The sequence below is a fragment of the Sander lucioperca genome, chromosome 12 (assembly GCF_008315115.2).
Source record: "Sander lucioperca isolate FBNREF2018 chromosome 12, SLUC_FBN_1.2, whole genome shotgun sequence".
NCBI classification, from domain to species: Eukaryota; Metazoa; Chordata; class Actinopteri; order Perciformes; family Percidae; genus Sander; species Sander lucioperca.
In genome coordinates, this window is record NC_050184.1 from 8,433,387 (window position 1) to 8,449,015 (window position 15,629).

Below are 15,629 nucleotides of genomic sequence, written 5' to 3' on the forward strand. Positions count from 1 at the left end.
CCTGTAGATGAAAGTTCTTACTGCGAGTAGCTGTTAGTCATTATCATAACACAAGCTGCGTATATATGTGTACTGTACAAACAGTACTTTATATGTTTAAATCTACACTAGAAAGTGGTCAGGACTTTTTGCGGGCTATAATTTTCTCATTGTTCAACACATCACAGAGACTGAAGGTTTTATTATCCTATTATATTTTTATTATCTGGATTATAATATTTATGTATTATATTTATAAAATGTAAATTGTATTGGCAAATATAAAAAAGCATTTATAGTTTTCCTGCGTCAAATGAAACAAGCAAATAGATATGTTTCTTTTGTTTGGAAAAGAAAATACAGTTGCAGCTTGGGAAGAAACTGAATAAAGTTTTTTACTATGCAGAAGACAAAATCTTTTTTGATCCAAATGGCAGAAGAGACTTTAAGAGTTCTGGAAATACCCTCCAAACGGGCAGGCAGTGTTGTTTAATGGCATTCTGGGTTTTTTGAAAGATCATGAGGGATTAGCGTTTTAGAAAAACAGATGCTTAGCTCTGTGAATATAATGTCATGATAAGACATGAGAGGCGCAATCTGGGGCTACGTAAACTTTAGAGATTTTACACAACACTGATGAATGCCTGACAGCACACACACTCAGTCACAACTGATCCAGAACATCTGCGAGTGAAGTTTGACGTGTTGGCCAATATGATGGAGCCCATGGTAATACACAAATGCCCTTATTTGGATTTTTTTATATATCAGCCAGACCTTTTAACTGGTTGGTTCTTAGTAGGGGTGGTACGGTTCACAAAATCCACGGTTCGGTTCGTATCACGGTTTTAGGGTCACGGTTTTCGGTTCTGTACGGTTCTTGTTATTTTTTCTTTTAATCTTTAACACTCCAGAAATATACTTCAGCATATGATATATAGCTAACATTAGCATATTGAATGCATGTTGCACAATACATGCATACAGTGGCAGTTCTAGCTATTGTTTTATTTCCGCTGTCATCATAGGTAACATAAAATCCAAAATGTTCCCACACACCAGACTATATACGACGCTGGCGCATCCTCCAACTCCGGACAGCCTTCCTTATCTCTCCCACTTGCTGATGTGACCTGCAGCACTCCACACTCTACCTGAGGAGCGGTCGGCTCGGCGCCTCTCAAAATCTGACAAAAATCTTTTAAACTGACCTTTGTCGATCAAAAAAACAGACAGATTCAGCAACTGTATGGCCTATTTCTCGCTTAAAATGTTTTCAGAAACACTTTTCCGTGAACTATTTTCATAAAATACGAGATCGTATTCAGAACGAGACGCCATTAGAGTCTGTTTTGAAATTTGGGAGCAGGAAGAATCACATGACGCGTTCGTCCAATCAGCTGTCATGTGTTGCGTTCGTCACGCTCATCCCCCTCGTCGTTTCCATTAAGTGTTTTAACATAGGTGTCGAAAGTGGGCACTACGGCAGTAAGTGGTTAGTGCACATTAACAGTGTACTGACGAACCGTGCGACGCACACACGCTCCGAACCGAGACATGCGAACCGAGCGGTTCGGTTGTTTTTTCATGAACCGTACCACCCCTAGTTCTTAGAGCAGATCCATCATTAACTATTAATGATGGATGAAACTCCTGTTTAGGCAGTGTACTCACCAGTATGGGGAAGCCAGTCAGGAAATCGTAGATAAAGACGATTCCACTGATCAGGTAGGTGATCTGCAGTGATGTCTTGAGCGGCTCCGATCCATCGATGGATGATCTGCGCTTCCCCTGGGCATCCTCCACCACTATGGTGGGGACGTTGAACTTGTTCTTGTCAGCCTTGTGGCCTGCCTGAATGGAGAAGGTCTGGAAGAGAGCGATGCCGATGCAGATCACACCCATGGCTACGCTGCCACCGATCAGCAGCAGAAAGCACACACCGAAGCCCAGACCAATCTCCGTCACAATGAATCGGCAGTCAGAGGTGTAGAAGCGGTCGATGGTGTCGTGCCAACCAACTGCTGGAAGCGTGGACAGGATGAAGGAGACCATCCAGATGCCCATCACTGTGTGCACTGCCTGCTTCTTGGTGTTACTCAACCTGGAAGCAGAACCACAGATTTTAGCATGAAGTAAGTTGAACTAGCCTGTGAAAACCCTGACGAACTTCCGGCAAATTTGAGATTTGCTCTGCAAGTCAGTCTGGCCAAGAGCCCATTCAAGCCCATTTCCAATTTTTCCAAATCGAGGCACAGATCACAACCGTCGAGGCGGGCTTTACACGATGATGATAGCACAGCGACGGCAAGTAGCTTTTTGTTTACATTCAACATAACGGCCACCGAAGCACAGCAACCCGTTGATGCCGCTGTCGCTGCTACGTCACCCGGATCGTTGGTCTGATTGGTTGAAGGACTATCCAATTGCACCCAGAGGCATTTGAGCGGCGTCCATTGGTGACGCCCCTTTGGAAATGGGCTGTGAATGAAGCTTGCCCAGACCCACTTTCAGTTACAACTGAGAAGGGTCTGGTGTCAACCAGGCTAAAGTTGAACTGCTGTCAGGCCTTAAAATGGGCTGTGGCTTTTTTTCTGCTGTGTATGTCCTGTAACTCATAAGAGTGTTAAACCTGTGGACCTTGACTCTGATACTAGTTGATCTGAAATGTCACGATAATACTTCTGCTAGGAACAATAACACAAACTGTGCAGGCGCTTGGATCACGGATACTGAAAGTATATGTTTAAAACCAAACTTCAAAAATGAAAGCTTTAAACGAGTGAAACCTATAAAAGGGGACAAAATTAGGAGATTGTGAAAGGTTGGCCCCTAACAGTATTCACAGCACCAACTCACACCACTCATCTGTGTGTGAACTCACAGTATGTTGCATTAAATAATTCAAACGGGCACTAATGAGAAGTCTGACAGTAGAGTTAATATTATATATGAGAGACTGATAGAGAAGAAATATGTCTGTCTGAGAAAGTCAGCAGTAAGAACCTTAAACTACACAATAAATGTAGCAGATCTGCACATGGGACATATAAGCTGAAAAAGCACTATCCCACATATTCATCACTTAGATAAACTGGAGTTGAATGGAGGGAAATTAATGATTTGCTGATGGCAAAAGACTGCTTTTCACGACCCTCGGTCTATTTGTCAGCTAGGTCTATTTCAGCACAAAGTGATTTCTATTTCCTCTCACCTCCAAGTAATTTTTACAGTCGAGCAATTTGCTGAATGTGTTTGTGTCCTCTGGCTGTGTGGCTCTTTTCAAGGTTTGGAACAACATATATGTACATCTAAAAATATGGCAGGCAGTTACTGGTGTTCACATTTCCAATAATTCAGGAAAGACTGCTATCCTACCAAAACATTTGCACTAAAGTTGTGTTGAGCAGCCACAAATCATACAGAGGCCAAAAGATTTTTTTTAGCTTGTAGAATACGTACATACAGTCTATAACATGGCTTTTGAAAAAAACAAAATTCTCACTTAGGTCCAGCATCTATAAATTGGCATCCATTAAAAGTGGATATAATAATGGACTAATGAAGGGACGTGTAGACAATTTGCATAAATCACACAGTAAATTCTCTGTGTGTCCGTCAGTTGTCCAGAAGGAGTTTGGGCAACAAACCCAATCTGTCTCCCTTAAGAGAGCCAAAGCACATGTCGCCTATCCTCTTCTTCCTCTCAATAAAATCCTCTGGAGGAGCACTGGCTAGATATAAAATTCATCTAGTTACAAATATTTGTAACTAGTAATGCATTAGCTTCCATGCACTGACACTATGAGTGGCCCAGAGGGGGCAGGAGTAGCCTCTATCTTTGCACTATGGCTTTGTCCAAAGACAAGTAGGGCTTGTTGTCACTGTGAGTAGTTATGCTAGCCTTTCCTGAATGTGCCTGGGGTATGTATGATGGGGACATTACGTCACCAAGCTGCTTGAATCTATTACCAGAGAGAGTGTTGCGATGGAAAAAAGCTCCTAAAAGATAGTGAGCGCAGGATGATGAGAGCAGCTGCTGAAGTACAAGGTTGGAATTCATAATTCAGGCCTTCGGTGTGTGTTAACGTCAGAGACAAGGCAGCCATGCTACCTCAGCAGGGCAAACATGGAGCGATTTAAATGAAAGATGAACAGCAATTACACGGTGCATCGCCTGAGCTATCGGTCCACCGTATCATTGTTAAAAGTGACTTGGAAACAAGAAGAGGAGCTGTGGAGAGGAAAGGCAATGTTTCCAAACAGGAGATGAGGGAGAATACTGTCAGATGAGTGAGAACAGATGACGGAGATAAAAGCATTTGAGTAAAGCCTAATATCTCTGTGTGGGCATCAGCCAATAATGACAGCTGCACAAGCAATATACTAGATAGCAAGATTGAGCATTGATTTAAAAGGAAGTTTGCATATCTTATTTGAACGTCTGCTTATCTGCAAAATTGGCCGAGCTGACTATAGGCTGTGCATCTGCAGGCCTGATGCCACAGGAAGTGAAATCGCTTTGTTTTTCAGCAGAGGAGGAAGAGCGAGGCAACAGAATACTGATCTTCACCACATGTACCACAGCACTAGCTTCTGCACCATTTCAATAACCCTTATAGTAGCTTGTTTGTATTGTGCAAAAATGAATTTCATGTGCTCGGCCTGTATTTGCCACAGTATCTGCTCTATAAATGCATTCATGTGCAAGTGATTGTTCTGCACCTGATGACCAGAATCTATCTATGAATAACAAAGCCAAGACCTCTGAGGTGTGCTTCAAATCATCAAACAGTAGCCAAAAGCACTGGATCCTAAAGGAAGAAAAGAATGGCTGCATCTTAATAATCATCAGAACAGGTCATGTTATGTTAAAGCAGCACTTGTGCATTCCTGAACACAGACAGAAATAGCATCAAAATCTTGTTTCAAAGAAAGCAGCGATGTTCAGAACATCTGATTACGTGTCAACAGCAGATGTCTTGGGAGTCTAACAAGACCAAAATGGTGTTACTGCAGCAGGGTTCTGGCTGTTAATGTGAGGTGAACCTGGTCTTTTATTATTCAGTGTTACTTCGTAATATCACTTGTTGTGAGGAGGCAGATGAAGCTGGATGCTAGAGCAGGCAGATGCTCAGTCTAGAGGGTTTTACATGGTGTTACCCCAAATAACTGCAAACAGTAGATGTGTTGGCAGGAGAGACGTCTCACCTGATGCAGAGCATCCCTCTCAAAAACTGAGGTAAACAGGCTGACAGGTGACACTAATCTAAACTGCGGCCCCATCCCATTTAAGGGATCTGCTCAGAAATGCAGCGAGGGCACCAAAATGTGTCGCTTAAAATGTCAGAATCTTGTCTTTCAAGGTGGCTTTGGCAGATGTGTGTTTATGGAAAGTCTAGCAGGGGGATAGAATTTAAAATGTCTTTTGTACAATTTCTATTGCTACAAATTTCGTAAAAATGCATGATTGAATGTAAAAAAAGACAAAGTACTGTAACCTATCAGAATCTATAAAAAAAGGTATCTACAGCATCTAGATTAGTAAAACACAGATTGATTTTAAACATTGAATTTGCCCTCTGTAATTAATAAAGTGTGTCTTCTTCTTCTAGGCAGGACATTGTTTCAGGAAAGAAATATTGCTGTAGATTAGTTTTTATGCTGTGAGCACCACAAACAAAATCCCATTCACCTCTATTGTATTGGGCCGAAGCCAGAAATCTCAGAGACATATCTCAAAACCTGAATATAGGCATTGTGGTATGATACCTGTGTAGATACTGCAAGATATACATTTGTAATTTGGGTGAAATTACCCTTTGAAAATGGTCCCACCTAAATTAAGAGCGTAATCTGAACAGGCAAAAACAGAACAATTACATTTTTATTTTATGAACAACAGACTCAAGTGTCTTACCTGTAGTTCACAGGCCAGCGCACCATCCACATGCGGTGATAAGAGAGCGAGGTGACGGAGAAGCAAGTAACCAGTGTGAGAGTGTAAAAGGTGGAGACAAACATCTTGCACAGACCCTCGTTCCACTCGTAGTTGGAGTGCTGACGGCGCAGCGTTATGACACAGTACATGGTGATGGGGATAGCCATGTTGAGGATGTGCGTGCCTGCCAGGGTGCAGATAAGGAACTCCAGCGGCTTCCACTTTTTCTGCTTGGCACTGACGCTAAGGATGCTCCAAGTGTTGGCCAGGATGGACACGCCCGAGCAGACCAGCCAAGCCAGCGTGTTGGCGTTGATCACGTCATCCTTCATGGTGGGTACCTCATCCACCATGTTGGAGCGGGTCAGGGCGGAACCTGGGGGGCCGCAAGGAACTGTTGGCAAGAGCAGGTACACCCGAGGAGAAGGAGGAGGTGGTGATGGGCAGGAGGGGATGCAGGACGTCGGGCAAGGCAGGCATCCTATCTGGGTGGGCGTGTACTCTCCATGGGATGGCCACAGCAGGGTAAGGACATGGTAGTGGTGCGACACAGTGGGATGTTAGAGGGGGAGGGTGAAAGGGCCAAGCCAGTTCCCTTACAAGCCTGTGGCTGGAGAGGGGGAAGAGAAAGCACACAGTGATCAGAGACAGTGGATGTAAAGAAAATTATATAAGGCAGTCCATTTCAAAATAATCCTTCATTATACAAAACAGTCATCCTAGTGAACTACAGTAATAGGGTAATGTTAATTACAACAGTTTAACTATTGCTGTTATTATTGAAAGCTATCAATTTCATGTGACTAAGACAGAACAGTAATCAGTCAGCAGAGCTGCTACGAAATATCAGAAATAATTAAATCCAATCTTATAGGATGCTCCCGAAAAAAATGTTTTTGTAAAGCTTACAGTTAGTGCTGCTGAAACAATTAGTCAACCAATCCAGTAGTCCATTAAAGAAATTAAGTGACAATAATTTTAACAATCAATTAATTATTTGTCATTCATTCAAGCAAAAAACACAAAACATCCCCTGGATCCAGCTTCTTAATTGTGAAGTTTTTCTGCTTTTAGATCAAGGTAAATTGAATATCTTTTGAGAGTTTTGGACAAACAAAACAAGAAAGACTTCACATTGAGCTTTTCAAAATTGTGATGCGTATTTTTATTTTTGACAATTTATAGACTAAATAACTATTCTATTCTAAATAATCAACATATTAATCCGTAATGCAAACAATTGTAAGTTGCATATTCCACTTATAGTGTTGTCTTGTTTATACTGTCAGAGAGGTGCTGATTCAACTCCACTGCAATTCTTTTAGGCAACAGTGTGTAGTGTTGATGTAGATGGCTTCATTATATTGTAAGGTGTTCCTGTTATTTTATTACACATATACCCCTTAAAAGACGGTGACTCAACAACTTATGCAATCCTGTAACAAGGAGTCAAAAGAACACATACAAAAAATAGCTTGCTACAGTTTTGGTCAGTTTTTATGGGTCATTTTCAGCATAACTCAGCTTCAGCCAGAGAATAATCAGAAGAGGATGACATTGGTTCCCCCACTGTGGAGTGAAAAATGCTTGGCACAGCTGGTGCATGTTGTCACATCTATTTCCTGTCTTTTGGCTTGTCCAAACACTGATGTGCTGTGGGCAAGGCCCCTAAGAGGGGACACTGGAAATGACAAGAACCATGTCATCATCACCCTGCTCTCATTTCCACTGATCTAATCCTCCTCTCTGACTCTTCTCTCCAATGGCACCCTAAACATCCCTCAGCCAATCAGATCCAGTAGTACTAATACAGAAGGTTATGAAGCAGCATATATGTGCTCCTCAGGACCTGTGTAACCATATGAATTAGGAGGTGGTCCTGCAAACACATCAGATAATATTTTGCTGGCTCAAAAAGAAGCTGCATATTCAACCAGAAGTGCCTAAACTCTAGTGACTTAACTGTTTGGTCAGGGGAGAGCAACAAGTAACACTTACAAAGTCTCACTTCTGTTCCAAGCAAAATGTGGCACAGTTTGTTAGGAGTTCAATAATGATACTACATCAACACACCTACTACTGGAAATTATGCCAAGATTACATCTGACAGGCAGCCGTGTCTCATTCTTGGAAAGCCAAGAATAACTGAATGAACCGAAGGCAAACCACAGTCTGGACTGACCCTTATTATTATTATTATTATTATTATAGAATATTTATCTCATTCGTCTGTGTTCCTAGCTTCCAACAACATCATACAACGTAATACCATCATACTTAGCTCAAGTTAAAGGGACTTAATGTGGATTTGTTGTGATCTCCCTGCTGCTAAAAAAATTAACTGTCTAATAAAAATGCTACTCTAGTCGTTCAATTGTGATACTGTAGTGTGAATCTAGACAAACCAAACACAAAAATAGATTTAAAAAAAGTGAATAAAACAACATTTCACTATGGAGATCAAAGAAAACACACCATTAAAAAGTGTTACACACCTTAAACCAGGCTGGGATATAAAAAGAATGATTCATAGGCTTAATCTAGGAATCCCCGGGTGGTTGGGATGGACTGTTGACTGTAGACTGAAAACTCACGAGTCAAACACTAAACATAGTAACAGTGTCAAAATACCGGAAAATACGTTAAATATGTTGTTTTTAGAAGCAACAAAGACAGATGCAGGAATGCCATCTTTGTCAAACTAGTACCATAGAGTATACACAAGTAAAGTTCTTTAGACTCCAGTGAAGGAACAGAAGGGTTCCCTAATGAGGAGTTAAGTTTGGTCATAGTGAGAACAAGAACAGACCAAACAGTTACGCAGTTAAGAAGTATATGTGCGACTCTCAAGCAGTCCCAGTTCAATGCATTTTCAGGTATTAGACCCAGAGTGGATCATTAGCTCCCTCACAGCCTTCAGTGTTATTTCACAAAACATAATTTCACCTTCTCATATAGCTCACAGACAGCTGCTGCCAGAATTACAGCACCTGAATTTCCTCTGTTGATTATCCCACCCCTCCTCTCCATCTTCCCCACAGTGAAAATGTGCTTTACTGTGTCACCCTGACCCTTTTCTGTTAATGCATTTACTGTATATCTTCTGTCCAGGTAACTGTTAAGTGAATTTGTGAAATAAATTCACTCAGCTCCATGGGTGATCAGAAAAGCAGAGCTGAAATAAACACTGAATGTTACCAACCCCTTTAACACTTTTTCCATTAAACTCTTTTACATGTCAGTATTGTAAAACGTGGAAACTGGGAATACGTATAGTCTAGTGGCTGCAGGTATATACAAGTAGTCATCACATGACTAGCTGTGTGTGAAAGGAGTCGCTCACAGTGATGAACCCACAGAGAATTATCACCGGGTTTTGTAGTTCCTCTCTAGCAATACAGGCTTTATAGCAACTTTCAGCTCATTGTTTTGATCTTCCAGCCCGCAATTCTTCTGTTTTGGTTCACTGTCAATGCTCTCATAGTGTTACTTATAGCAGTTCATTGAAAAAAAAACTCTAAAAACCAGTGGCGGAAAGTACATCTACTCAAGTACTGTACTTAATCGGCATTGGCTCGGCACTCCGTGCACGCACTCGAGGGTGATGATGTGTGAGATGTTCAAAAACGTAAGACGAGAGGCTCTCTGATGCTTGCACAGTGGCCACAGAGGTAAGCCAAACACCAGTCATCTAACTAGAAATAACAAACATTTCAATAACAGTGAAGGAATTGTCCCAACAATGTGCTTCATAACCAAAATATTTGCACAATATACCAAAACAATTCCCTTTTCTATTCATCCAGCTTTGTTCGTAATGTACTAACGTAGGCAGAGAGCAGTGGAAAAGGTACTCTTAGCCCTTCTGCTTGGGCGACTCATGAGGCTCAAGAGGGACAATGGGAGCTTTCAATTAATACAAGAAATTTAAATTAAGTCTAACAAGGTTATTCCAGGATGTTTACAAGCAACTGCATCTTTTCTACCTCTGGGAACAGCTGGAGGTACCATGGAAACCGTTCAAACAAACAACACATGGATGGTATTTTTAACTGGTCAAATTTGATAGAACTTTTGCCCCTTTGTCATCGTGATTGTTCCAGCCTTTATGTAGAGTCAACATGATTCTCCAGCATCTTACCAGTTCTGTTGATACACATTAATGCTGGTTGAAATTCTTCATTCTGACAAAAAATAAATTAAGACAGCCTGTCTCCTCAAGCAGCACTAACCAGGCCAAATCATGCAAGAACAGTTGATTAAAATGCACCTAAACCCTGTGCTGTGCTACACAGTTAATTTTGTCTACAATGGGAGTTAACTCCGCAATACAATCCGAAATAACACACAAGACTAGACTACAAAATTGGATTCAGAGAATCTTATTTTATGGCGTTAACATCCAATTTTGAGTGTCAAATTTAAACTTCACCACATTCCACTCTTGAGTAATATGGATGAAAAAAAAGCAAGAAAAGCTGGCAACTGAAACAGAAACCTAGTGACACATACTAATCAAATATAATACTAACACAAATTAAATCAACCCTATCATCAGACGCAAACGTTGATATTGCAAGATCCTGCAAAACCCTGGATTACGTTCATTGACGTTTTTTACATTCAATGTTAACTTTTTTTTTTTAAATATTGCTTTCTACAATATCTCGGCATGGCAACAGTGGTATGGTTGTGGTTAGGTAAATCATGAATAACGCTAGTAAAAAGGCAAAGGTTTAAGGATTTGATGCACAATATTTTTGACAATTATGTCTGGCTGATTGTAACTCCCATCCAAATGTGAGCGGGTCAATTTGTGTAGTTTAATTTGTCAGTTTAAGATTTTAGAGAGACAATCTTACTCTTAACATTTATGAGCTTTAATACAAGTCTCCAGGCTTAAAGCCAAACAGCTCATTGAATAGTGTGTTACAACAGTTGCAGCAGCTTTTAGTGTGAAAAAGAGCACATAGTGTAAATACTCGTAATAGCTAAGGAGATTTTGTTTAGACTCAGGTTGACAGTAAAGAGTTTCTCATTACTAATCTTGCATCGCCAGAGCTATCTCCACAGCGCTGTAGCTCATTACTAACCCTTATTAGAAACCCTTCAAAGCATATGTAGCGCAAACGCTCTGTGGTTTAACCGCTTGTTTGGTTTAACTAAAGGTTTCTGGATTATAATCAACTGCTCGTTTGCATTTTCTCTCCATTTTTCTCTTCACTTTCTCCCTTCATTACCGTATTCTGAGCTGACTTTACCACAAGAAAAACAATGGTTTAACTGTGTTGCCATGAACAGGAAATGCAAGAACTTTGTTAAAATCCGGGTGGAAATCAGGTTAAACTAATGTACTCTGGTATTTTTCAATTAAAACTGTAAAAAAAATTGAAAACAATGATGCTTAAGTACAGAAATCACAGAAACTATATTGCTGGGCACAACAAGATACAGTACTTTTATTCAGTAATTCAAATATGTTAATAACAGCTTTAAGGAAGTATTGCTGTAATAGCAATTATGTATGAGTAGCAGTAAGAGTATAAAGCTGAAGTAGTAGTAGTAGTAGTTGTTGTAGGAGTATTAGTGGTAGTAACAGGAATAGCAGTGGTTATAGTAGTTGTAGCACTGGTTTTATTCTAACACTTGACTGATGGGCTTTCTAACCATAGTGGAACTAACAGCTCCATCACCCACAATCCCCTGGGCCTCCGAGCCAAATCTGTCCTCTACACAGGGGAAATCAGCACAGGCTGTATAGACTTTCCCTCTCGAACACCGAGATGTTGAATGTTAACAGAGTGGCACAGATTCATTGAGGTGTTGATACAAGGAAGATTAGGAAACAGAAATGTGTCATGGTATAGCTTTAAATGCATTTTAATAATTACTCATTTTGTACTTTCCCTGGCCTACATCAACTGTTTCTACCCAAACATGAAAAATCGCCTTAGAGCAAAGGTACAGTAAATAATTTATATTTTGACCTGATGAAATTGGTGGAACGATCAGCCTTGGAACAAGATATAATGGATTTCTTAAACTTCTGCCATCAAACAATGCTTGTTTCTTTTTCTATTATAACTATGACAACAACAGAGCTAAAGACTTTGTCCCAAAAAATCAGGTTATATTAAATCTTTGCTTACAATTCTAAATGATGGAAATGATGCATTTGGGTGCAAGCTGTGATGGCAAAGGTACATTTTTTAAAGTGCTTTAGTTCCTAACAAAGTGTACCACTAATGTTTTCAGGGTTTTACAATATAGTGAGATAAATTGCTGAGATTAACTTTTGCAAAATTATGTCTCGGAGTAGCATATCAAATAACAAACAAAACTTGTTAAAAAAAACAATTTTCTTCAGCATGCTGTAAAAAATATAAGAAAACACGAAAAGGACTAGTGATGGCTTACCTGTATGTATTACAATGTTTTTGACCCCATTGTTAAAGTATATAGTACATAGTTTCAATATGCATTTCTTTTTTCATATTTAGGCACAGCATAAGTTATTCACTATAATGTATCTGTCAATGTAAACAAAAGAGCCAACAGCGTGCTTGTACAAAACCATTTACAAAACGACCGTCAGCTGAAAACTGCTGCGTAGGGAACTGTGCTTTTTCGTCTCCTGGATGACTAATTTATCACTTTGCACATTTTGTCACATTTTGCTCAAAAAAGGGACCAAACACTTTTTCGTTCTTCATCTCAAACTATAATCAGCTGAGATACAGAGAGGAAATGTGCCTAGACATATTTTGGCAGGCATAGAAACAGATTTATTGGTTGAAACAATGCCAAAATGGATGACAGTGTGTCTGAATGAAATCAGACCAATAACTACATGGAACCCTGCTCCAAGGAACACAATGATTTTCAAGGCTCTAATGCTCATCAGCACAATGTTGGTCAGTGTGTTGGGTGTGGTACAGAGTGAAAGCTGGTGTTCATGTGTAATGCTGACCTACATCTCTCAGCTTCAAATTGGCAGGAGCTAGAGTGGATGGAGGAAGTGGACCTCTCTTATAAGCTCCCTGCTGACAGGTGTAATGCATGGGGTCTTATTGCCTGACCAGCAACTCATCCCTGGAGCTGACAGAGAGGAAAATACTCTGTCCTGGGAGGCTGCACAGCTTTTCCCAGAGCATGGCCTCAGTGTTTAATATTACATATCTTATGCTTACAAATGGCAGGTGCTTTACTTTGAAAGTTAAGTCAGCAGGTACGCTTTTCTACAGCAGCAGCAGCACGCGGCTTCACATTTACACAGTTACAAACACTCAATGCTAGGAAGCTGTCCAGTGCAAGTATAGTCCTCTATAGCTTTGAAGGTTAAGTGCCTTATACAGGGAATGTCAGGGGCGACCATTAATTACCCTCTCCCACTTAAAAGCAATTACAAAACATCTAAAATATCAAATACACTGCGGTCTGAGTTATAGTTAAATAAATTCCGTTTCTCTTCTGTAAACATATTTTCTCTGGCTGTAATCAGTTCCCTTTGTTTACTGCTCTGTAATGTTATTGTCTGTTTATGTTTCTAAATCATGAAAGTTTGTACTCAGCAGCTAAAGGTGATCCTAATAAATGAATAAACATGATCCATAGTTTATAACAGGCAACTTTCTGGTCACAAACCCACATCTATGTTACTCTTACTGCATGTTAAAATGTTGATCAGGTAATCATTATACCCATGATCAGAACATGTAGCCTGATTTACTGTAAGCCAACATCTGAAGTCTTCGGTATATTTTCATTTGCATAATTCTAAGCAAGTTCCAAGTTAAGGTCTGATTGTAGCTGACTTTGCTTCTTGTATATGTGTATCTTGGTGGTGATTTTAAGAAGTAACAGGCAAGAGAGGAACATGCTTTGTGGCGAGTGTGCTTGGTTGCCAGGCGTCTTGGTTGCCTCAGCCCTGAATGCTGGTCCCACATCAGCACCACCAAATAGAGCTGAATGGCGAACCAGTGGGCAACATTTCAAATGTCACTTCAGATACTTCAGACATCACGTTTTTTTCACCGTTCAGGTATTTATTGCAGTTGAGTGAACATCAGCCACATCAGCCACCTTGGCCTAATGTCGCACCACAATGATATTAAATAATATATTTATAATAATAATAATATAATTATGTGTATGAAATATAATACAAAACCTTGCCACCATTTCATCAGATATTTACAGTTCACACGGTCACCCACAAAGTGCTGGTGAAGAGCTCTCCTTCATCCTATGAGGGATTACGATGGCCTTCGGAGGCCAAAACACTATCAATCTTACTCATCTTTAGTGAGCACTCATTATCTAGTTATCAATGAGAGTCCAGGAGAGGTTCCTCCTTGGGTGACAAATGATCAGCAGGATCGGCTTTCGCCCACTGTCCTGCAGAAATAAGATACCTCCGACAACGAAGGTGATTAACCTCTTTAAGACGCAGGAGGCTGACAATTGTGACCTCTTTAGAACTGTTGGTTTAACTTTTTAAGACAGATGTATTCCTGGAATAAAGGAAGACTAGATGCCTTTGGATTTTTCCAAATTACTCAACAGTGCTATTTTGTCCCCAAAACACAGTCAAAAAAGGATTGTTTGTTTGTTGTTCTCACTTGTGATCGGTTGAGTCGTCATTTCCAGGAGTGCCTTCCTACTGTATGGCCTCATACATCATGTCTACCTACTTCATTATAATTTATGTAAAGCGTAGTATTACAAACTATAAAAAGCAGCGAGTATCAACCAGCTCAACTTTCAAGCAAAAATATGGCCTTCCCACCTCGGTCAAAATCCTTCACACTTCTTTCATATACATGAGAGCTAGAGGGCTTATTGTGTCACCAATACCTGACATGTCCTTATCATAACTTCATAAGATCAGCCATTGGTAAACCCCCACCACATTAGGCACTCTGCTCCACTGTACTGGAACCAGGCTAGATCTCTTGTTGTGTATGTTGCATAGCAACTTCATAAGTCGTAAAGAAAACAGTCAGCAGAAAACAAACTTTGGATCACACTAAATGCATGTTTCCCTTATATATTTATAAAATAACATTTTATTGTGAAATAGTGACTCACACCATGCTAAAGCATTAAACTGGCACTGCTGACCTGGTCTCCAAGCACTCCTCGTGTATCATTTCTTAAATCGAGCTCATGTAACTCTTGCTGAGGACTTACAAAAATATCCTAAAGTGTTAATTACAGGATAATGGCACATTAAATGCCCCTACATTTCCCAAGATCCCCTTGAGTCAGCTGCTTTACAGTAATGACATCATCATTAGGTGACCTTACTGAACGGAGTGATTTTGACACAGCCCTTTGTCAACCGGGACCAAAACCAGGAAACAACCATTTCTACTGGTGTACAGTGTTTACTTCTTGTGGTAAATGGACAAAGAAGTACTTTACAGTTCAGTATGATTCTCATTCCAAAAATTATGTTCGACATCAATTTACATTCACGTTATGCTGTTTTTGAAGGTTTTCTACATTATATGCATTCCAAAATTACATGATGTACATTTTATTAACTTCATCTGCATCATTTGCTGGTTTGTGCGGTTATCTACAGTAGATATCAAATCACTAGAATAATTTTATTAGTATAAGTATGTTGAACTGGAGGTTTGTTTCCCCAAACCAGCGTCATTGAAAGAAGAATACTTCAGCTACATCTTTAAGTCTATTAATG

The 15,629-nt window shown here is 40.1% G+C and overlaps 1 protein-coding gene across 1 annotated transcript in view; it reads right to left on the reverse strand.

Annotated features, from left to right (window-relative positions):
- The window catches only part of LOC116040797 (probable G-protein coupled receptor 153), a 35,130-nt gene that overhangs the window by 15,493 nt on the left and 4,008 nt on the right, over nucleotides 1–15,629 (reverse strand). Inside the window, exons 2-3 of the mRNA XM_031286444.2 lie at nucleotides 5,900–6,530; nucleotides 1,654–2,083 (exon numbers count right to left, since the gene is read on the reverse strand). Coding sequence (XP_031142304.1) covers nucleotides 1,654–2,083; nucleotides 5,900–6,273 — 804 coding nt within the window. The 5' untranslated portion in view covers nucleotides 6,274–6,530. The remainder of the gene's footprint in view (nucleotides 1–1,653; nucleotides 2,084–5,899; nucleotides 6,531–15,629) is intronic.